The sequence below is a fragment of the Camarhynchus parvulus genome, chromosome 8, assembly GCF_901933205.1.
Source record: "Camarhynchus parvulus chromosome 8, STF_HiC, whole genome shotgun sequence".
Lineage (NCBI taxonomy): Eukaryota > Metazoa > Chordata > Aves > Passeriformes > Thraupidae > Camarhynchus > Camarhynchus parvulus.
Window position 1 is genome coordinate 22882767 of NC_044578.1, and position 23880 is coordinate 22906646.

A 23880-nucleotide genomic window follows, 5' to 3' on the forward strand; every position below is an offset into this window, starting at 1 on the left:
AGACATTTCTAATTGGAAATGCTCAAGTTTAAAAAAGCACACATGATATCTCATTCTTTAAAGCAGAAATGAACTGTAAATTGCTACCGTGGGGTAGCAGCTGCCATGTTGGAAGAAGCCATTACAGCTTTGCTCTGTACAGTACAGGTTAAAACCAAGCACGCAATGTTTCAGGCAGCTCTAGAATGACATGGACACATTTCTACTAAGCTTATGTACAGGAAAAACAGAGTAAGAGGGTACTGCCCAACTGCCCACACAAACAGGAGACATCCCAGAAGTTCTGTAGTGCCCAGTCTTCCCAGTCATCACGCTGAATCCATCCCAAAATCCAGGGTCAGCTGCTTCTACTCCTGGGATTCACGGAGGGTTGTTCTGGTGGTTTGGGATTTTACAGTTCCATTAAGACCATTTGAAAACACAATCTCAATAAAGCAGGGATGGATACATACAATTAAAAGTCAGACCTCACGGTCCTCATGAACTTAAGACAGTTTTAAAAACCTCTTATGGATATGACTTATGGATATATGACATAAACATCACTACTTTTATGGCTGACAAAAATATGCACAATCAGGTGCCAGACATAGTTTTAAAAACCTCTTATGGATATTTGACTTTGGGTTTTACTAAAAATGAAGTTAACATCAAATAAAAACCAAAACAGAATAGGTAGAACATTTTATTTTTGTCAAACCTTAAATGTAAAGTATATTAAAAAAACATGGTTTGGAATTTCAAGAACAGGAATATAAACATGTATTTTCTATCCCAGAAAAAAAATCATGCAGGTGTTACAGTATTTGATCATTCTCTACATTCACTGGTATGCAACATCAACTTAACGTTATTCCATAGATACAGAGATGCTGTAAATTGGTACAAATACCAGGATCCTCTGGCCTCACGCTGGAGATGAAGCAAATCTGTTCTTTGGTAATTTGAGAAGGCTGATTTTCCATTCCAATGCAGGACTCTTGGGAGGCCATATTAGCCACTCAGCTCAGAAAATTACAACTCCTGTTGACAGTCTGGGCTACTTTTGTCACGAGAAAATCGTATTAGAGGTATAAATGCAAAGAAGTTAAAATTATTCATTCCTTGTGGTGGCTGTTCCAGGAAAAAAAAAGAATCCAACTCTCTCCTCCTCTATTCATCATTTAATCTAGGTAACATTTAGATTCATATGCAAAGGTATTTGCTAGATGGGAATGTACACATGCATACTTTCAGTTTAAAGAAAGAGATGTGTGTGGAGAATGGCAATTTAGAGTTACCATGACTCGAAGGTATGCCTATAATAAATTTTCAAGATTTAGTAAACTGGGACATTACAAATCCAAAAAAAGAGTTAATAGATTTTTGATCTTCCCTTTTTCAACAAAGACTGACAGAATATACATATACAGCTTGACATTTTGATTTATCGAAAACAACTTTCACTTTGCTCAGTTCGCAAGTCCTATTGACTAAAATGTAATATCATTCACAACAAAATATTTTCAGTAAGTGAAACAGTAAGCAAAGAAACCCCAAACTAAGCTCAGAAGCTAAGTGGTTTAGAAAGCCTGGAAACACCTAGGTGTGTGTCATTGTGTCTATAACTTTTTTGTACACTATATCTATAGACACAGGCACACATGTATTTACACCCGCCCGTGCACACGCACACGGGGAACCCGCCGTGGACATCCAGCTATCCTCTACTGGGGAACAAAACACAGTCTTTAAAAATGTGGCTAATTTAACAAAACAGAGAAGAAACTGCTGCTATCAAAATATACAATTTGGATTGCAGACTAGAAGGCTAACAACATTAAAAAAATAGTTTTAAGCAAAACCCCTTTGCTTCTGATTAACAGGTATCAACCTGCCATAGCATGAATCATCCAAATAAGATTTTATAAAAAGTTTAAACTGTGACCCTTCCTCATTTGTAAAGTTCTTGACATATATAGTGCGAGCTCTGGTCTCCAAACTGGAGCCCCTTCCATTTTTTTCAATCCATACTTCAGGAAATAAATGGCAGCTGAAGGATTTAGAATCTCAAGTGAGATTTGTGCTTTACCATATACCTAAAAAAAAATAACAGAAGACAGCATTACTACCCTTGTGACATGTATAGGAATTTCACTTGCAGGAATAAAATGCCCAGGCATTGTTAAAAGAGAATTCTTAGGGAATTAGAAAGTTGCCAAACAGATGCAATGTGTGCAGGATTTCTCCTACTAAATAACAGCTGGCTACAGCCCTGCCTCAAAGAAAACTCAGCTTTCCAAGGCATTGCATGACCTCTAACACTGAAAGACTGTTGTAAACACAACCAGCTCATTCTGGGAGTTCAGATATATTGTTCACATGAGAGTTTTAAATAGAAAGCCATGGAAAGTTTGATGATTGGAATTATTTTGACAATTCCCACAGGATTTTTCTTTTTCACTCAATTATTCAAGCAGTTCACTGTGAATCAACATGAAAAAATTAAACATTAATGAAATGCATGGGTTTCTCCCCTCCCTCAATATTTCTTCAACTGCTTCATGATAATAATTTCTTCTCTACAACATGAACAAGGTATTGCAGTGAACTTCCCCTTCAGCAGGGTTCTGACCTAGAGAATCAGAGTCAGAAGGTGGGGAATCATGGGACTAAGCAATGATTAATGCTAACTACCCTTCCTCTAAATCCACACTTTGGAGATGATTACTTACAGTCTGCAAACATATACCACTACATTTTATTAACTATATCATGAGGGAAAATCAAAACAAGCAGTATTTAATTGTTCAGATATCCAAGTTGTAAACAATTCCCTGGCTGCCAGAACTTTTAAGTCCCACCAAAAGCATACAAGTATGAAGACCAAGGACTTCCAGCAGGAACCATACCTGTCCAAGGTTTCCCAGAAGCGTAGGAACACTGGCCTGTCCAAGTGTCTTTTGTGGTAGCTGAGCTCTAACACTGTTACATCCCATTTCTGCACGTTGGGATCCAGGCGCACTTCATCGTACTTGAGATGAAAAGCTTTAACTACAGCAAACAGGAGAGCATTTGGTACAAACATGAAGACTTGAGTGTTTCTTTATTGGTCAAAGAAAATTCCCACCCCGCTCTTCATTTTTCAGAATGAAGCCTGAGAGTAAAATTATCAAGCCTATAATCCAAAGAAGTCAACCACTCACTGAAGGGCACAGTTAAATATAGAGGTCAATGGCTCCCAGGCTATTCCAGGGTGAAGGGAAAGGGCAGTGCCTACTTTTAGATGCACAGATTTCAAGGGAATAGCAGAAACACTCTGCCAATTCAAGTACATTCTCTTTGAGAAACAAAGAAGTTCTTTCTGAAAATCTCTGAGCTGTCAAAGAATTTAAATAATAATCAGAAAGGTATTTCTGAGACCTATGAGCAGGAAGCCTGGCTATCTTCTAAAACAATCTGTAAAAGACAGATACTAGAATGCCAATGAAACCCCCAAATGCTGCATAAAGCATTCTGAGAAATTTAGCAACTGCCAATTTCCCCTATCTAGTATTCAGTTAAAAATGGCAAAATATTAACTGCTATTTTTCTCTTGGGAAGTATTGTCACATGTGAATTAGGTAAAGCCTCAGCATTTACACAGTGAGCATTAAAACCAACGTATTTAAGCCTTGTACAATTCCTATCTGGTAACCCAATCTGATGATTTTAGTGGTATTGGAAAAGTAAAACAAGCCATCAGTTTTGTGGAAACTAGTTCTTTTTAATGCCATGCTTGTATCTTCTTCAGATACCACACTCTTAATTTTGTCTTCCACAAAATCAGTTCTCTTTTCCAGATCCATTTGGGAACTCCCTAGAAGGCTGGTATGTGAAATTAACTTTTTTTTTTTTGTTGACAAACTAAAGAAATTATCATCTGACTTATATCTCTGACAGATAAATTTCCAGGTTTGTGATTAATAATATATATACATTATCTCCACTATACATTGTTGCATGTACTCATATAACTTCAGAAAAAAACAAATAAAGATATACCAGGGCCATGCCTTTACAGAAAACTCCATCAACACCTGACAGAGTCTCTGCATTCCAGTTAAATGTTATTAAGCACAAGAGGATCCGCTTCTGAACCTGAAACAAATCACTATTAAAGCCCCCTGCTGTGCTCTGGGAGGAACACCTTTTAGTCAAAATGAAATATTTGTCCATGAAACTGACAGCATTCAAAACTTCATCACAACCATTCACCTGTAAATGTGAAATTAGGCTGGTTTGGTACCTGAACATGAAACAGTCAGGACACCATGCACAAGGAAAACTAAGGAGCACAGTTTTAGAGATTCAGCTAATGAAATGTTCTGGGACAAAGCAATTGTTCCAATAAAACCAGTTTGGCAGGCTCTGGCCCAGTACAGGCTTTATTGAGGAGTTCTTTCTGGTAAGCTACCTGCTTGTTTTCCAAGTGACAGCCTTCAATACTTGGTAACCACAACAGACCCAAAGACAGAGAAGAAGAAATACAAACTGCAGATGAAACAATGGACAGCTGCAAATCCCAGAAACCACATTTGTGAAGTGAACATTCAGTTCACTTACTGAACACTCTAAGTATGGCAAAACAATAGCTTCAGATAAAAATAGATATATAAAACTGGACTGATGCTGTCTGTGCTCCCTTCACCTGTTTTCATTTGAGGAATGAGTAAAGTCATCAGGGAAAGTTCTAGAAATACACTTTATCAGGAAAATATTTTAAAAATACCATGCTTTGAAGGAATGGAATGCATTTCTAAATAGAAGATCCATTTCAATGTATGAATTAAGACCAGATATCCCTCTTTCACTTGAAAAATGTATGAATTTGTACACCTTCAGCCTGAACTGTGCGGGCTGTGATTGTGATATTTTGGCATGTTGAGACCAGGAATGTCAAAGCAAGTCAGAACAATTCCTACAGCCCTCCATACACGTATATATAAAATTGATAAAACTAACAGGAAGCAGCATGTAACTGCTAGCTAGACCTTCAATATTTCACTGCATTTTTCTTGGCTTTGCTTTTTGCAACTGCCATTTTCTCAGTATCTTTATTTTGAAGTGCTATTTCCTTCTTTCATTCATCTCTTTTGTTAAACTCTCTCCTGTGGCACAGTTTTACTTTCACAGTGACTTTCAAGCTCTTTTTCTCTTTCCCTGCTCTTCCTCAATCCCCCTTTAACTGACTCATTCTATTCTCTTGTTCACAGACCCATCCTTCGCTTTCTGTCCCATCCTTGAGTTTTTTCCTTGCTGCTCATCAAAGTGGCTTTGTCTTTCCAGATTCTACATCACACAGCAAAGAGGGGCACACACAAAACCTGATCAAACCTGTTTCCTCATCACACTGACTGCAAGATGCCAGAACTGAACTAAGGTGTGTGACAGTGTTCACAGGGGTCTTAGGATGAGAGAAGAGACGAGGATCTGACTCCATGTTTCAGAAGGCTTGATTTATTATTTTATGATATATATATTATATTAAAACTATACTAAAAGAATAGAAGAAAGGATTTCATCAGAAGGCTAGCTAAGAACAGAAAAAGAAAGAATGATAACAAAAGCTTGTGTCTCGGACAGTCTGAGCCAGCTGACTGTGATTGGCCATTAATCAGAAACAACCACATGAGACCAATCACAGATCCACCTGTTGCATTCCACAGCAGCAGACAATCATTGTTTACATTTTGTACCTGAGGCCTCTCAGCTTCTCAGGAGAAAAAATCCTAAGGAAAGGATTTTTCAGAATATATTACAGCTACAAAGGTGGGTTTGGGTCTGTTGCCTGTTTGGTTGGGGTTTTTTTGGTGTGTGTGTGTATGTGTTGGTTATGTCTATATCTGAAACTAGAGAAGACCATCAAAAGGTCTATTTCCTAAGGCAACTCCAAACTGAAGCAACAGAGAAAAGAAGATGACAGACTCCTTAGATACCATGGCTCACCTCTCTGTCAGATGGGTGAACTGTGCCAGAGAAGTGCCTCAAAGCATCACAGTTGTGGAGACCCAAAAAACCTGTTCAGATCTATACAATGCTAACATCTAGCTCACTTGAAACTTCAACTTCTTAAAAACTCTGAAGTTTTTGTCATATACCAGATCATATTTTCAATGCTTTCTTAGAGGTGCAATAGGTGATTAATCCTCTCTTCAAAATAGCACTAGAATGTGCAGCCAGCCTGTAAACCTGTTAGCTATGAATTGCAGGAATACACATTGTCTGTTCACCCTTTTTTAGAAGACTGGAAAGCAGATTTGTACACCAGCTATTTGTGACTCTTGCAGCTGACAGCTCTTTCCATGAGCTTGCACAGATCAGAGCAGAACAACCACATAGGGCATGGGAATATTTGCCATTGTGAGGAGCCCAAAGCCTGCTCAGCCACTTGCACCAACAGCACTTTGGCAGCACTCTGTCATAAGCACAAACACCTACAAGAAACCCCAAACACAACAACAAAACCCCAAACAAAGGAACAAAATGAATCCCTTACTTTTTGCAAAGATATCAACAGGAGATCCATCCGGCAGGAGCCAAGGCCAGCCCTTGAACTGCCAGGCAGGGCCCTGGACAAACACAGCCACCACGCGGTCCCTGGAACACACAGAGGGATGGACATGGCATGGACATGGCCTGGGACATGTCACTCACTGCTGTACTGAACAGGCAGTGAGCCTTAGCAGAGCTGCTCCTTTTATAGAGCAGGAGAGCACACTGAACAACCACACCTCCAGCACAATTGCTTTTCCTCTTGTAAGGAAAAAAAATCATTCATGTGATTCCTCTGGGCTTTCAGCCCTGCCCCTTTGCAGAAGGTAGCTCAGTTTCTCAGGTTACAATTTTTAGAAGGCAGTGTTTATTTGTGGTCATCATTAATTTGCTTTTGAGAAGTGCTCCAACATTTTCACAGATAATCTTCTGCAAACGGCACTTGAAACTGAGATGTGCAGAGTTAAAGGCCTTTATTATCAACACTGCTGACCTCCAGACTGAAAATTAATGAGAAGCAACAGCTGCTAAATTTCTGCAAACCGAATTTCAGCTATTTTAAGAGTGTACAACCATCACCTGTGGTCTAAGAAAATAAATTTGTGATTAGGATTAAGCTTTTGCATTAGTAAAATTTTAAAAACCCAGCCTTTGAGAATAAATGACCTCCTCACATATGGTCTATCTTTCTCTTGAACATTTACATCATCCAACCATGGTTCTTACCTACCACAACAAATAATTATCTCTCTAATCTAATCCCCAAATTTAATCTATCATTAAATCCACTAAATCCCAAATGAAAAAGAATAATCAAGGTGAAGCTTTGTGCTCTGGGGTGGATTTTGGTTTTTTGCAGGTTTTAGAATGGCTTCCTTGAGTAAACCCAAGATAAAAAAACCATACACCACTTCACATCTTTGGTCAGAAGTACTTTAGAAAGTAGTTTTGATGGTTCTTAAAGGTTTGATCATTAAACATTTTAGGTGCTATTTAATTTTCAGAATTCTAAATCCACTCAGTTCTGATTAATTCAAGTTCTAAATACAAAGAATAATTGATTTAGGAACAGAATCTTTTCAAAGTATTCCTCTCCATTAAAATCCAATTTGGAAATGACAAAACCACCAAATATGTCGTTGTCCACATCCCAGATCTTCTCACTTGTCAGGAAGAAGTAAAAATTATGTATAACGCATGTCATCAAATAACAAAAAGATGTCAAACAACAATAAAAACTTCTCCAGAGTTTTTCTGTTCAAAGAGAGCTATTTTTAATAGCCTTGAAAAATGGGCTACAGAGCAAATAATCCATTTCCAGCTTTTTCATAAAAGTAAAAATTATCTACAATTCCCTTTCTTTAACTAAGGCTCTTCCTTCCAAAGTAAAATTCCAATAGTTCCAATACTGGAATCACAGTTCAGTCTTTACTGTCTGATGTATTTTCTTTCTATAACTATTAAAAGAGAAGCAATATCAGATGCTGATGGCCTGCAAAAGCATCTTCCCAACAGACTCTCCCTCTGAAGGCAGACAGCAGAGGAGGGGTTTTCTTCCATATCATAGTTCTGTGACATGCATGTTACACCACCACAAACCAGAACAATAATATGAACATTTCTGGCAAACCCAATAATATTAACTGTGCTGCTCACACTGTTAAAATATGAAGTGGTGCGAGTTTTAAAGATCTTTTAGATTAATTTATTTTCATATTATTTTCAGCTGAAGACTTCTACAGTTAATAAAAGGAAGACTCTTATATATGTACCTTCAATTTTCAGTAGATTTCAGAGCATTTTATTATTCCCCTCCAAACTCTGCATTGTCTGGGGTAAGAAATTGAGTAAAGGAGAAATGTTCTTACCAGTCCTGTGGCATGAGTTTCAGAGGTTGGTCTACGACCCGGTAAGGGACAGTGACGCTGACTGTGGTTCCCCCCGGCTGCATCTGGTCCTTCCTCCTCTGTATTAGAGTCTCATTCTCTCGTTGACAGCCCTGCTTCTTCTTCTCATCTGATGGTACAAACCTTAGGGAATAACAAACCCCTCAGTAGACAAGGGCAATTTACTTGATGGAATCAGCAGGAAAAGTAACAGCTTTATCAGAGCCTGGCGTTAGTGACAGCAGCCACTGAAAACACCTCGATCCCAAGTCTCCACCACTACTCATTCAGAAAATAAAAAAAAAAAAAGTAAGAATAATATTTCAGAAGGCCTCATGATAAAAACAGTCACACTAAAAGGTCCTCTGTGCCTCAAAAATACAGCCTGACCTGCCCTTAGACATTTGGGGCCTTACACAATACATCTGCAGATGAGGAGTCAGACCACGATCTGCAAACTGATCACAACTTTTCTTTTTAGTGACCAAGGGTAATCTGGGCATTAATCCAATTGCTTCCAGGAGCAAATTTTAAGAGCTCTTGGAGCCATTAGAATTACTGCCAATTAGCAATTTCTCAAGAAAGTTGGGATTTTCTGGTCAAAAATGGTTTTGAGTGAGGTTTTGGTTTTTTTTGGAGGATGGTGATTTTACATTACCAATGATTCATCTGGTTACTATGATACATGACACCACTTTTTGGGGTTTCATTCTTAATAGATTCTGTGATGGAGTAAATGCTTGCAAAATCCAGATAATGTGGCCCTCATGTCATATATTACCTCCATATGACAAAAATAAATGCTAAGATGTGACACAGCTTTCCTCCTCCAATTAATTACAGATCCTTAATCCTTCAGCCCCCTCACCTTCAAAAACAACTGCAATTGCATTTCAAGGCCCTCCTCTTTATGGTGATAATAAAATACCCAGAATAGGTCTCAAAACTGGCATCATAAATGTCAGAGCAGTGTGGGCCTTTTTATTGATAAACCTCAGTGGATTTTGAAATAGAGAAAAGGAAGTTAACAGAGTCCTGCCTTTCAGAGAACTGGAAGTGTGTCATGGCAAGGGAAGCTGATGTGACCAGCAGCACCTTCCAGGCCAGCACAAGAACAGAGTTCAGGCCTGTGCTCTGATATTCTATTCAGAACCACCCAGCTGCACTACAACCCTGTCTGCTGCTGACATTTCACTGCCAAAGCTTCTGATGAAAATAAAACTCTGTTTCCCTTAACTGCAGTAGTTAGCAGGAGGATTTGTGTTGTACATTTTAAAAGCACAGTACGTAGCTGGTAACATTTCTCTTCATTACACTGCACATGGTGCTTTTGAGCAGTTTAGTACATTTTTTGGGTAAGTTGTTTGCAGCATTTCTATCTGTTCTCTTCAATTTATTTCTATTTGAATACTAAAACCTACATTTGAATGTACAGGCAGACTCCACTCCTATTCTTGGATAAAGAGGAAAAAAGAACACAAGACTGAATATGAAGAAAAGTTCATTATTAAGCCAACTTGAAAACACTTGTTTTCACTACATATTCAAAGAGAAAATGGCATTTTTTAGGGGGGGGAACCAAACATGTTTTAAAGCAGCAGGTGAAAACTGTCAATAAACCTCCCAGAAAAACCATTTTACTTTCCCAATGTAAATTAACAGATTATATCCCCTTTTACTCCTCGTGATTTAATAGTGTTTCAGAAACAAAGTCATAAACAATTTCTGAAACATGTGTCCAAATGCATTCCATTGATACAACTGCACTGAGAAATTACAAAAAGGCCAACACCTGCTAATAACTAGGAATGGTGCACTAAAGCTGACTAGAACTGTAAATACAGAGAAAGCATTACAGGTGTTAAATGAGCAGCTATAAATTAAATTATGCTTGTCTGTCTAGTACATGTGAAACACCATCATTCTAAAGGAAATACAGACAAAACAGCTGTACAGGACACTGGGAGAAAAGTACAAATTGGCCACCTAGAATATATTTTTAAGAAGTTAAGATAATTTCCCTAATAACTGGAGTAATTAGCAAAGAGTTAATATTTACATACATTTTATCCATCACAACAGACTGACACATACAATTGCACACTACACAGAGGCATTCAGCTGAGTTCTGCACTGGAAAAAGCCACCCACCGATGTGACACCAAAATTTAAGTATTTCTCATCAATTTGCTAATTTAAAAACTCCCAAGTGAGGTGCACCTTCATCATGAGCACTCCTAATGGCCTGTCCTGCCAGTGTGTCACAGGCTTTGCTTTACCAACAAGAACTGATAGGAAACTCTGGAACCTAAAATGAGGATTTACATTGTGGTCCTTCAGCTTTTAAGAAAACTACTAATGAGTTTCTTCTTTTCATCACCCATTAGAACTAAAGGAATCTGGGCTGAAAAGAATGAAGACAAATTTTAAAAAAATAAATTAAGAGAAACAAGCCCTCAAACACCTTTTATCCAACTGGCAGCGTTTATTGGAAAAGCCAGGGTCACCCCAAATGCTGGGCAGCTTGAGAAGAATTTTTTATTCTCCACTCCCTACATTAAACAAGAAGAAACTCTTAGAGAATATGTAAATAAAAACCAAACAGCCCTACACACATTACAGTGATAATCAAGCATTCATCTGAACAGGGATCTAAAAGGTCACATTTTAAATTTAATTTGTAAATGTGAAGAAGCAAACACATTTTAAATGGAAACAGGAAAGCAAAGCAGCCCTGCCCCATGAGAGCAGAGGCAATATTGCTGTGCCACAGAGTAACAACTTCACCACTCTTGAGTCTTCTCACATTCACTGCTTTAAATGTTTCTGTGTTTAAGAATTCATTTCAACACCAGTTTTTTGGCAGTTTCTGCCCATTTCAGCTAGAAACTGTGTTACAGCCATTGAGGCACCATTCACTTGTGCTTCAGTTATGTCCCTTCTAGACAATGGCTTCAGTTTTATTTCCTGGGAAAAAAATCTGAATTTTTGAGTGCAATTCTCTAGGCCACAACACAAAGATATCTTGTTAAGGACAAACTATCAATGAGCAGATTCAAATGGCACAGCAGAGAAGACAAGTGTCACAAAGCAAGCATTGAAGCAAGCACTTACATCCAGATAAACACAGAGTCCAGGAATAAAGGACAGCTTACAGAAAGTTTATGGAATCTGTGCCTGCATTTCCGGGAATCATCGACTCAGTAAGCACAGCAAGTCATGTGCTCAAGAACTGAGAATCAATAGAAACTACTGGATGATTATAAATATATTTATGGCCTAGGTCATCACTACCCAGACATAAAACACAAGTGTAAGAAAACTGAGTATTAAACACCAAAAATCCCATCTTCTCTTGGAGATTATTTGTAATATTACTACATAATACTATAGCCAGTGGCTTAACTACACATTTGTACTTTACAGCTTTTTAAACATCAGAAATAGGTTCTGAAACCTGAGTGTGCAGGAGCTTACAGTTTCTTGCTGCTTCTCCAGATTACTATTCCCTATTTAAAAAAAAAATCCATATCTACTTAGAATGCATTTTTATGCCCCTAGTAGGGGTAGGAAATTATTAGCCCTTGCTGTTAATTGCCAGAATCATTATCCACATGAAAAATGGTGCACTCTCACTTTGTAAAGGCAGCAGGTCCCTTCCCTAAGGTGACAGGCAAGCAAGTGAACACCATCAGGTTTGGGAGGTAACTGGTAGGACACCATCCACTGAACTGCCTGAGCTACTCCTGCCCTGGCTCTAAACTCACACCCACTGGCAGCAGTGCCTTTAAAACACTTTCACTGAGGTCAGATCAGCACTTTCTGGCCCTCAGCTCAAGCACACTGAAAAATGCATAAAAGGAGAATAAGGCAACTTACCAGCAACTGACATCATGGCAATACACATTTGATTGTGTTCAGAACTGAAGACTTATTTCTACCACCTTGTCAGTACTTCTGCTAAATTACAGTATCCAAAGCTTTAGACACCTATTTTTGCAAGAGAACAAAGCTTTTTTACATTACATCATGCCTGAATCTATCCCAGGTACTTGACTTGGTATCAAAGCTGGATAAATCTCCAGTGAGTTGCCTGGCCACATATGGTTAAATGTATCACAAGCAAGAGCCTCATCATAATAAAAATACATCATCACCATTTAGTCATTCTCATCTGCCTGATGGAATTCCTGCTTCACTTTGGCTCCATGTAAAGCAGAAGCCTTGTCTCTGAAAAGCCTGACTCCAGCTTTTCTCAAATACTGAGTCACAATTTCACATAGTAACTGTGATACCCAAAGTTACATTCAGATAGTGAGTAAGAATAAAATGTATTATATAAAATATTTTAAAGAAGTGTCACAACATACCAGAATATATTGCCGTTCTGATTTTAAATTAAATTTTATCTTTTTACTATTTTAGAAACTCTTTATGTTGTACTTGGCTCCTTAGAAAAGTAACCTTTCAAAAAAACTTAGCAAGAATACTTGCACATTATTTAGCAGGTGAATTTTATATATTACAATCACATACAGAAATGTCTCCTTTCAAAATCTAAGTTGCAACAGATATATTAAATCCATAAATTAGATATCTTAAACTAGTGCTATGCTTTGGGTTTGTCATATGTGTTTCCTTCTACACATGATAGTTTTCCTGCTTTCCCTACTTTCTACCTTAAAAGAGAGCCTAATGTAAGTGATAAAGTAAGCTGCAAAGCATCATACAAATGTCAGCCAAATCTGGCATGAAAAACTAATATACTAACAGCTACAAATAGGCTTAGTAAAAATCTTGGTATAATTAATAAGTTTCTCTCAGTTCTTGGCAATTCAAGTCCTACCACAGAACTGGATGAACAATCTCCTGTTTATCTTACCATCACCATGCTAAAATATCTGACAATTATACCACAAATAACTTTTCTCATATGTAAAGTGACAGTGCATTGCAGTCCAGTTCCTTTAAAAAAAATCCAGAATTGTAGACAAAAAGTATCCTAAAAGACAGATTCCCAGCTATGATTGTAAGTTTTGACCTCTATTTTTGATCTTTAATTTCAGCTGATTTTTTCCTTATTTTGTTTTAAGAAACATTTAAATGGACACAATCACAGAAGTTGATTTACGAAACCCAAATTTTCATTCCTTATGATCACACACTTCACAGACTATGTTTCCTCATGGATATCCATATCCCAACCACCACAGGGGCATCATCCTCTCAGGCTTCTGCTACATTTCTTCATAGTCTCCCCTACAATGGCTCTTACCCTTCCAGCTCCAAAAATCTCTCCTCCTTCTGCTTTATCACCAATCCCCTCTGATGGCAAATACAAGCAGGCAGACTATCTCTAGAAATACAAGAAATGCAAATCTACCTGCATCTTCCTCAGCAAGAGTAAGGGAAGGAAGATTCATTTAGGTGTGTCTTTTCTACCTGGACAATATTTGTTTATCCCAAAACCTGTGGCAATGAAAGGAGTCTCTGAAATCTCTGCTCTTCTGTCAAATTTAGCTGCAAGTGGGGAATGAGTTAAAGAAAGTGCTGACTTGGAGGTAGAAATTAGCTAAGTCTTCTTTCCTTGGAAAACCATCACATATCTATCAATCACACCAAGGCCGGTTCTATGCTCTGCATAACTTAACAGTAAAAACAAACCCTGAAGCCATTCCTGAACAAAGTGCTTCCATAAATCTGAATGCAAACAAATACAGGCCAGGTGGTATATTTTCCAGAAGAGTGCTAGACCTGTCATGGCTAAATTAATATTTTACTCTTCTGAATTCTGCTATTGCACTTGTGATTCATTAACACACCCTGCTTCTCCCCTTTCTGTTCCACACAGGCTAACTATGCAGTGGCATCCTTTGAACCCTTCCCCTTCCCTTCAGCTTGTTCTGGATCATGTTCCTGCACTCTAAATGCGAGCATCCTCCTGGGACAGGCCTTGGCAAGTTGACTGCTGAAAACTCTGACTCCTGGCACAGATGCACTTAGACACGACAGACCGATTGTCCTGGGTTTGCCATAATTGAATTTTTGGTGAGGAGGGAAAAGGGTCAGCCAGAGAAGTGACTTTCTCCATGACAAACATCACAGCCTCCTTCACAGTTGACAGAAACAACAGCTAGCTGGCTCTGAAACTGATTACAGTTTCTGAAACGCTGCTAAGCCAATTAGAGAAGCTGGACACGCCTCTATAAATCATATTTAAGAATAAAAAAAAAAACCCAGAGAAAGCTCTTTCTTACTTCCTGCTTTCTAGAGAAAAGAGAAGTCGTCGTGTCCCCCCTCCCCTTGCCCGCCCCCGGCGCGGCTGCCGAGATTTCTGCAGCCAGCCGGGAATCCCCGCGGAGCCGGGGCCCCCCGGAGCACAGAGAGCCACGGCCCCGAGGCAGGGCCCCGGAGAAATTAACCTTTTCAGCGCTGAAAAATTCCATCTGGGAACAAATATAATCCATGGACGCCAATCTTCTCCCGAGTCAGAGCAAAAGAAATGTGAAGGCACGAAGGAGGGGCCAAAGCCCAGAGCAAAGAAGAAGAGATGCTCCGGTTTAGGAGCTGAAAACCTTTTGCAAGCCAAGGTGAGAATATAATGCACCAGGCTATTTTCCTGTAACCCATAAAGCATAGGGGGAGATGCAGCGTTCATCTGCAGCTCAGAAGAGAACTGGAGAATACAGAGGTTGAAAGAAGCTGTGATCTGACTTGAACAGAGAGAGAGAAAGAACTTTTGGATCAAGAGACAGAACAGAACTTTTGCTTCCAGAGACAGAAGAAGAGAACCCTTGCTTCTCTACCAGAACAGCTCATCCTTAAAAAATTGCACCCCATAAGCCAGTGACCCACGGAGGCAGTTGTGAGAAGACTGACAAAGAGTGGGAGGGAGTTCAGGATTGCAGATTTCCGGGCGGGGTGCTGCTGGTGAAAATTATAACCATGAGAAACGGCTTCCTATAGCATGGCAGGAGAGACTCCTCTCCCTAAGTGAACTGAAGAAAGATTTCTTTTTAGAAGTGGTAAACTGACTCCAAATCTCATGTTTTGTCTCTTTACATTGTAGGTGGGAAATGGAAAGAGGCTGGGGGGAGGGATGGTGTTCTAAAGGTTTATTTTAGTTCTTATCATTCTCCTTTTAATTCTGTTAATAAAGTTTTCTTTACACCCTTTAAAGTTTTGAGCCTGTTTTGCCCCTAAAGCATTTTCTCCTAATCCTTATCTCAACCCCTTGAGCTTTATTTTACCTGGTTATTTTCCCCTCCTCTGCTCCAATTACAGCAGAGCAAGCTGAGTAGAAGATTTTCATGAATGCACTGGCATTTGGCCAGCAGGTGCTTCATTCCTTTCTGGGTACACCTGTGCCAGGAAGTCACAAATTATACATCTGGAAAAGCCAGGTGTTTGTGGGGTTTTTTTGGGTTTTTTTTAAGCCAGGGCTATTTTTTTTCCCTAAATATTAAAACCCCGCATAAACAAACACCCTCTGTCAATCCAATTGGATCAGTGCTGTGACAGCTTGCACATTGAACTGTAATGTTAAAAGCCAGCCTTCCCTCAAAGTACTTCAGAAGAGACACTGAGAGCCCAGTACACTCACTGGACCTTTGATGGCCTGTGGCGCTAAGACAGAACTGGAACTGTGGATCAGAAAGTAACTGGTATTGTTTAAACAATTCTAGGGCAACTCCAGCAGAAGCTGTACCACCACCACAGCCTGGTTTGGATGAAAAGCAGTGTAACAGTATCAGGAAAGATGAGTGCTGGAGGTGATAGAAAGATGATCCCTCCATTTTTTGGATACACCCATTGCAGACAACCTACAACAGTGCATTTCTCTGTGAAAAAGACTGTTTCCAAAAAATTACCTGATATTTACTGATAGACAAGTCTAAAAACCTGTTGGACAAGCAGAAAGATTCGTTCACCATAATGAATTAAATCTTGGAATCAGATGTGTGATGTGATAAACAAGTTTTAGTAACTCACTGAAATTTCCCTGGATGCATTTGCATCAATACTTAATGACAATATGTGAACTTCAGAAAAAATTTCTTGTTTGCACAACCAGCTGGGATGCTTGGCTGATACAGCCCACCTGGTCACCTTCTCCTTTACAATAACTCAGGTCCTTTCCCAAAATCTTTTCTGAGCTCCAGGAGCTCCCTTGGTCAGCTTGTCTCAGGCTTCTTCCACAGGAAGGGTTCACTTGCATGTGGCTGCACAGATGTTACATCAAAGAAAAGCACAGCACACATTCCAACTGCAAAAGTTTCCTAAATCTGCCCACAGGTCACAATTGAGCCAAAACTCTGAATTAGGGTTTTGCTTTTTTCCTACTAGTCAAGAGGAATTAATTTCTTTTATACTCTGGTCTGTAAAACTAGCTTGTCACAAGAGAGTAAATGAACCCTCTTGCTTAATCACTAATTAGGTGTTTGTATAACTTTCTATCTGAAAACAAATTGTTATACAGTATGTTCTAATCAGCTACTTACTTCAGATCTTGCAGAAGGTCCTTTGCATTAAGCATTGTTATTAAAGAGGTTGTGGCTGCTGGAATAATGATTATGGGAGTTCGAGATCCTGTAGAGATAATAAAGTTAGACTTTGCCTGAAGGGGGTTTTTTGTTGTGTTCTGGTTGTTGTTTCCTCCCCTCCCCCCTTTTTTTCTCATTAAAGGAACTGTACACAACAAAACTCTTTCTTAAAAGGTCCCAATCATGGGCAAATAGTAAAGGAAAATAGTAGTAAAGCTTTTCTAAAGTCTAGGTTTTCATTCACCAGAAAAAAAGATCCTTGTATCACGAGTCTCTCAACATGTGTGGGACCCATATTTAGCACAATAGAATGCTGTTATGCTATACAGAATACATGCTATATATTCCACTGCTTGCTTATATTGTTGCTTGTAGTGTCAGGAAAAAGAAAGGAAAAGTGTGCACAACTCACACAAAAATGAAAAGGATCATGTAACTAAAACTGACTCACCTTTTTTCTGGTTTGGAGGGGGTCTTGCTTGAGAAACTGAGAAAAAAAAAACAGTGGAATGACTAGGACATCAATCCAAATGTCATTGCAAGGCATCTGTTTAATTGCAGGAGTGAGTAGGGAAGAGTCACACTACAGTCATTCGACCATTTTTACAGATGCAAGACACTACGATGAAGAAGGGATTTATAATTTGGGTTTGAGCATTCAGAAAACAAACAGCTTTTGACCATCTGAAGCAGATGTTAGGAGAGTTCAGTCAATCTCTCCCCAGTTTTACTGAAGCTACTCATCCCTCTCCATCCTCCACAAAAGGCCAGGACACAACACCATGGACAACAATTCCCAGCTATCTTAAAAAAGCTGCTTGTAGATCTTCAGTTCAGTAGTGCTGAACCAGCAGGAAAACCTTCACAAGAAACTGTTCTCTACACCTCACCTTTTCATTAGGAGTTATTCTTGCACATGACATCCATGGGGTGTAGCCATCCCAAACATATATAGAACTTTGAACAATCAAAACCTGAATTTCGGGCTTACTCAGGTTACTTTTGGATTGCAGCTGGAGTTAAATGAGGTCTTCAGGAGCCAGACACCGTCAAGCTTGACACTCAAGGGGAAAAACACCCAAGCAACCAAAAAAAGAAAAATAAAAAGAGGAAAAGAAAAAACCAACCACCCACCAACAAAATTACCCTCAACCACCAAAGAAATCCACCAAACCATTGCTGGACTGGTAGAAACCAAAGAACTGCCCCCCACTTCTCCAGCAAAATGTTTTCCCTTCAGTCTTCCAAGCTGTAACCACCTCAATACAGGAGACACTGCATTCCAAGAGTGGAAAAGCCTCTTTGTTTCTTCACTTTGGTGCTATTACCTGGTTACCAGGTGACCTGCCTGGTTTCCCCAAATCAACATTTTATAGTTCAGTTTTCAGGAGCCCTAACTTCAGGAGAGAAGTGTACTACTTGATAATCATCATCATCATCCATGTTTATCCTAATTCAGAAAATGGTGAATAGTAGAGAGATTGATGCAGACTAACTCAAGTCTCAACTGCTACTATGCATGACAAATTTCATTAATTGACTTCCAATTGCTTAGCACCAACTTGCTCATGTTTATTTATGACCAACTGTTTCAAAAACTTCCTAGAACAGTATAAATATTCACAGCACATACTTGCCATTATTGAAATATTGAGACCATATCCTTAATTATCTTTTCCTGACACTGTCAAATGCACAGATATAATTGGCAACACTATATTGAACTACATGAACTTTACCTACCCAGTGATTTTAAATTTTTTTTCTTTAATTTAGGAATCTCCTTAAAGTAAAAATATTCTTGAAATTATGGACAGAGCCAGCTGTCTTAAAAAGAAAAACATCAAAACAAAAAGGAGGGGAAGGGAGAATAAGCATCTGTAAGAAATTAAATAGCTGTACGAAGACAGGTAAGGAGAAAAGCTGGTAATGCAAAATGGCACCAAGAAATATCATTTAAGAGTGCATCCCAAGCATTCTCCTCAAATCACTACTGTACAACAGTTTAGCCTAATTTAATTAATGCTTCCCATGTGCGAAGCAGCATCCTCCTGGAAATAGCAGGTTTAGTTGCTTTGACTGCTAAGAATAGAACAGCTGAATTCTTAAAATAGCCAAATATCAAAATGCAAAAATATCCTAGGACAGGCAGAAAGAGAAACCTCTTCTGACTCCACCTGTCTTCTTTATTCTCTCTCCAATTTCCAATGTAGATGCAAGATAATGGATGGGGCTGGCCTCAGAGCAGGGCACTATCAGTGTCACCTCTATCATGTACAAAGCCCACGCTGCTGGCAGGAAATGCCCAGGAAGTCACAGCCAGCAGCAGGGACTGTGACAACTCAGTCACATTTCTTTTCTTGCCACTTCTACCCTTTTCATACTGCTGTCTGTCAACTCCATCTGCATTAGGATGCTTAACAGGGCTAGTGAGATAAGTATGACAGGCAGCATGACCTTTCCAGTTCCAAAATAACCAAACAGAAGAATCTGTGCACAACAGCATTTGGGCATGCTGAGAACATTCAATATTAGAATGGATTTTGGAGAAAGAAGCAGCTTTACAATATTAAGTCTTAGCATTAAATCCTGCAAACAAATCTCAAGGAATTAGCAAGGCACACACTGCAAGCTTTTAGAGTCTCAACAAGGATATACAGTATTCCAGCAGTACTTCTAGAAAAAGTATATTCATTTTAACTGGTAGCTTTTCTTCCAAGCCCCCCAGAATGTCCTTCGTAACATCAGGGACCTTCATAACATCATCTTGTCCTGAAATAGCACCTTTCACTTGACACCTTCTTCCATCAAACTACTAATCTCTCCAAGTATGTAAACCAGGGGCAAATCTGCACATCAGTTTGCAAACACTGTCCCTCTCATGTACTGGTCCTACATGCTTCTAAAAACTCATCCTAAGGGTTTCTTATTTAAGCAAAGTACATTTATCATCACATCACTGCATCAAAACTCGAGATGCCATCTGACAGATAAATGGACTTGGCAGCTAAAATTTACTGAATGGGAATTAAAAACCCAGTTGAGGATTTTGGCCCCGTTACAAATATGTGCTTAAGAAGTGTGAAGAAGTAATGATAACACATTCAGAGAACTACTTATTTCTGACACATTAATCCTAGAAATAATAATACATCTCTTTTTGAGATTAGGTATTCTGTTTGTTTATCCTTGGAGTATTAATCAGCTCTTGTTAGATATCAGAGTGGGAATTTTGTGAAATTTTAACTGCTGACATACCAAGCCCACAACCAAGAGAAGTTCTTGACTTTTTAATTTCAGCAGTGCATCCTCTTTCAATGGGCTAATTGGGCAACAAGAGAACGACCCCAAGTCCCACGGTATAACATGAAACAAAAGGCTATGGGTTTTTTCCAATATATGCACATTTAAAGGCCAAAAATAAATGACATGTACTTCATTCTTGAGCTAACTAAAGTTCTAAAGAGAGCTCCTTAGAAACTCATGCACATGAGGGACAGAAGGCCATGGGACAGTGGCCACCTTACCTGGTCGTGGCACAGGCTGTGCTGCTGGAGTTTGTGTTTTTCGGGCAGATGCACCTTCCTTTGGAAAGACAGAAGAGCAACATGATCAGCTGAGCTTCATGTCAGGCACACGAGTTTTCAAATAATCACAGAGGTACAGAAAGTATCATGATAATGAGATCGGTATGTTTCCACTAAAGAGATGGAAGAAAATAGAGAAAATATTCCAAACTCTTTATAGATCCTGTTTTAGGTTTAGGAAAGACAGACAACCTTAAACTTTTACAGTCTTAGACGTTAATTAATTGTAAACTTTTTTAATTTAACTTTAAAATGTTTAATATTTTAACTTTAAAGAGTTTAATAAACTTTTACATTCAAAGAAACCTTTCCTATTTACAGGATTGTTTCATTTTACCTACTACCACCTTCACCAAAGGTTAGTAATGTAAATATAAGCAATTGGCTGTAGAAATTTCCAAACAAGATCTCCTTATGCTTTGGATGGAAAACCAGGACCAAGAAATTGCAATGCATTCCTGACTTGAGGAGTTTTAGTACCCAGAAATAGCACTCTCATGATAATTAGTTCTGCTCATGCCTTATCCAATTACCTTAATGTAACACACAAAAGACCTGCACTACTGTTTATTCTTGTTAACTCCCTAGAGTCAGCACAGCACCAAAGAAAACAGTGAGGTCACATGTCTGCTTCCAGAGCAACACAATTCCTGCAAGAACAAATTCTGCTCTCAGTTTCTGCTGTGAAACCTCCCTGAACATAACACATAGCAGCAATATGCTGAAAAGCTGCAGCACATTCCAGCCACTTCTATCTACTTGCAGAGCTGACAGGAAAAAACCTTCTTAACATGAAACCATGGATTTTAGCTGAAAATTACTTAAAACATTATGTGAGGTATCCTACAAGCATGAGACACTGAGAAAGGTCAGAGATCCCACTCAGAGAAAAACCTGTTGGAAAGGACTCCAATCGGCATTATCAGACTTCTATCTCCATGCATAAATAACAGTGTGTTTTGTAATGCAAAATAAAAGAAAGCTCATGAGAGGGCTCACTGCATGACTTAAATAATACTTAGAGGAGCTGCTTTTAAGTTTCCATCATGAAAGTTAAAACTCTTTATCTCATGATCTCTGAAGTACAAATAGAAGCTCCCACAGAAGCCCATAGGAAACACAAATTTACTCAAAGCCTCTCTTCCCTGAGCCTTAGTGAAGCCACCCATGATTAGTTACAATAAGCTGGAGCTGACATTTGGCGCAGTGAGCAGCTTTTGTAACTTTTACAGGCAGCAACCTCCCATTAATCTTTAGAATAAGGATTTAACCCTGCACTGCAAGGAATGGGTCTATCCCAAATTTTGCTGCACTCTTTTCTGATTATTGAAATACCAACATTTATGTAGGGCAGTTGAGTCAGTACCTGTTATTTTAAGACTTACTTTTATAGCAGCAGAGGAAAGGTATTTTTGCCAATGTCCTTTCACAATAATTACTCAGAAAATTATAAAAATGAAAATACTACCACACTCTAGAGGAGGAGCAGCAGGAAAGGCTGACTACCTTTGAGACAAGCCTTGCAACTGAGAAACAGCATCTTTCTTTTACTTCCACTTTCTAAGAGAGCAAAAATAACTTTTTGCACCTCTTTCTGTAGAAAGATACCATGTTCTGTGTCAAAAGAATGATTCTGTGCTGCACTAGTCACTCATTTCGAAGAAACCAAGAATTCCCCCATAACACTTCCTTAAATTCACAGCACTTGATGAAATGTAAAGAAAATTATCAAGCTAAAGAAACATCAGCTCCTGCAAGCTGATGCCAAGTTTCAAGTTTCTAAATCCAGTTTAGATGCATAACCATTACTGTCTGCTGTCCCACACCTTCATTCCTCCTTCCACCCCTATGCAATGAGCAGTGCAGCTTTGCTGCCTCCTCTGCCACTCACCCAGTGCCTCCCATGGCTCAAACACAGCCTGCAGAGAAGGAGGCACCCAGGAGCTGCTGCAGAGGAACTGGTGAAGAATTATACGCCAAATAAGAACCAAAGCCAAACCAGTGGCTTGAGCCTAATGAAATAACTGGCCAATTATCTTTTGGGGGTTCTTTGCACCCTCCTCTGAATTGCCTGCCCTACAGTGATTTATGGGAAACTTAGTGCAGGAGCCTAAAACAAAACAGGAAGGCTTTGAGAAACTGAAACAAAATACACCCTCCCCCCCAATGAAAAACAAAGTATGGAAAATAATCACATAAAAATATCTGATTAATAGTAGGAAATAAACTCATTTAAATTAGTAAATACCACTTCCATGCCTATGATCATTCTGTTTGCAAGACCAAATTCTGCAAATCAATAAATTATGGAGGTACAGCTTTTAGCTGTATAACTTGGTACCTTAGACTATGATAATCTCAGGAATGAACCTCCCTCAGCTCACAACTCCTGATATTGAGGCATCCTCAAAGCTCAGCTGCCACCTGACTGAAGGTGTACCATCAATCCTCTGGAGGTGATTTACACCCCTTCTCTTTTTACAATTTTCAGTGATCTAACCACTACCTCCTGTTCTTTAAGAGCTCCAACCAATGCAGCAAAAGCAACTCTGATCAATATTTCACCCCCACATTTCTCAGAAGATTTGTAAGGAGAAATGTATACTACTAAGGTGAGGAAAAGAACAGAGTACAGAGCTGTGATGGTTGACAAGACCTGCAAGTGGAGAGGAAAACACGGTGTCAGTAAGGAAGTCACTATCAGGATAATTTTGTTCATATTTTCCTTTGTCCTGCTAAGTTTGGATTTAAAATTACTGCTTTTCAAAAGCATTCTGATAGAGACAGAAGCTTCTCCTATGACAACACACTGATTTAAGACAAGCTCTGTTCTTAAGGAGGTATAACCACAGAGAAGTCCAGAGAAGTCTTTTTTCTCCCAGAGAAAAAAGAGTATTCATCAGACAGAGTAACCTCTGTAGCTGCTTCATCCAACTACACAAAGGGGGTGCTGCTGGTGACTTGTGGCCTCTCAGCTACTCAGAGGCAACTCCTGGTTTGCATACTCTCACTCCCTCTAAAGGCCAGAGTTATTTCTCACACAAAGGTATTTCAAATCTTCTCATGTGACATTTTTAATCTAAAAGTTACTTTTAAGTAACCAGCACGCTGCAAATTTGAACTCCAGCTCAGGGAGCTTTTGTTCATGCAGCTGTACCCAAAGCATCACAAGCAGCAGAAATCACTGTTTAGCTATTTAAAGAACATTCATTTCCTCAAAATTTCTGAATACTTAGACAGTTTTGCTCGAAAATGACATACCTAATTCTCATGCATAAGCTGTTTGACACTGTTAAGGAGTATATTATGAATATTCGTAAGTTGAAACTAATTTAGTAACAAAACCATATA

At 39.0% G+C, this 23880-nt stretch overlaps 1 protein-coding gene across 1 annotated transcript in view; it reads right to left on the reverse strand.

Annotated features, from left to right (window-relative positions):
- Positions 1-669: 669 nt before the first annotated feature.
- Positions 670-23880, reverse strand: part of CDC73 (cell division cycle 73) — a 102247-nt gene continuing 79036 nt past the window's right edge. Inside the window, exons 11-17 of the mRNA XM_030953988.1 lie at positions 20470-20527; positions 17394-17429; positions 16901-16988; positions 8382-8543; positions 6518-6618; positions 2892-3033; positions 670-2078 (exon numbers count right to left, since the gene is read on the reverse strand). Coding sequence (XP_030809848.1) covers positions 2042-2078; positions 2892-3033; positions 6518-6618; positions 8382-8543; positions 16901-16988; positions 17394-17429; positions 20470-20527 — 624 coding nt within the window. The 3' untranslated portion in view covers positions 670-2041. The remainder of the gene's footprint in view (positions 2079-2891; positions 3034-6517; positions 6619-8381; positions 8544-16900; positions 16989-17393; positions 17430-20469; positions 20528-23880) is intronic.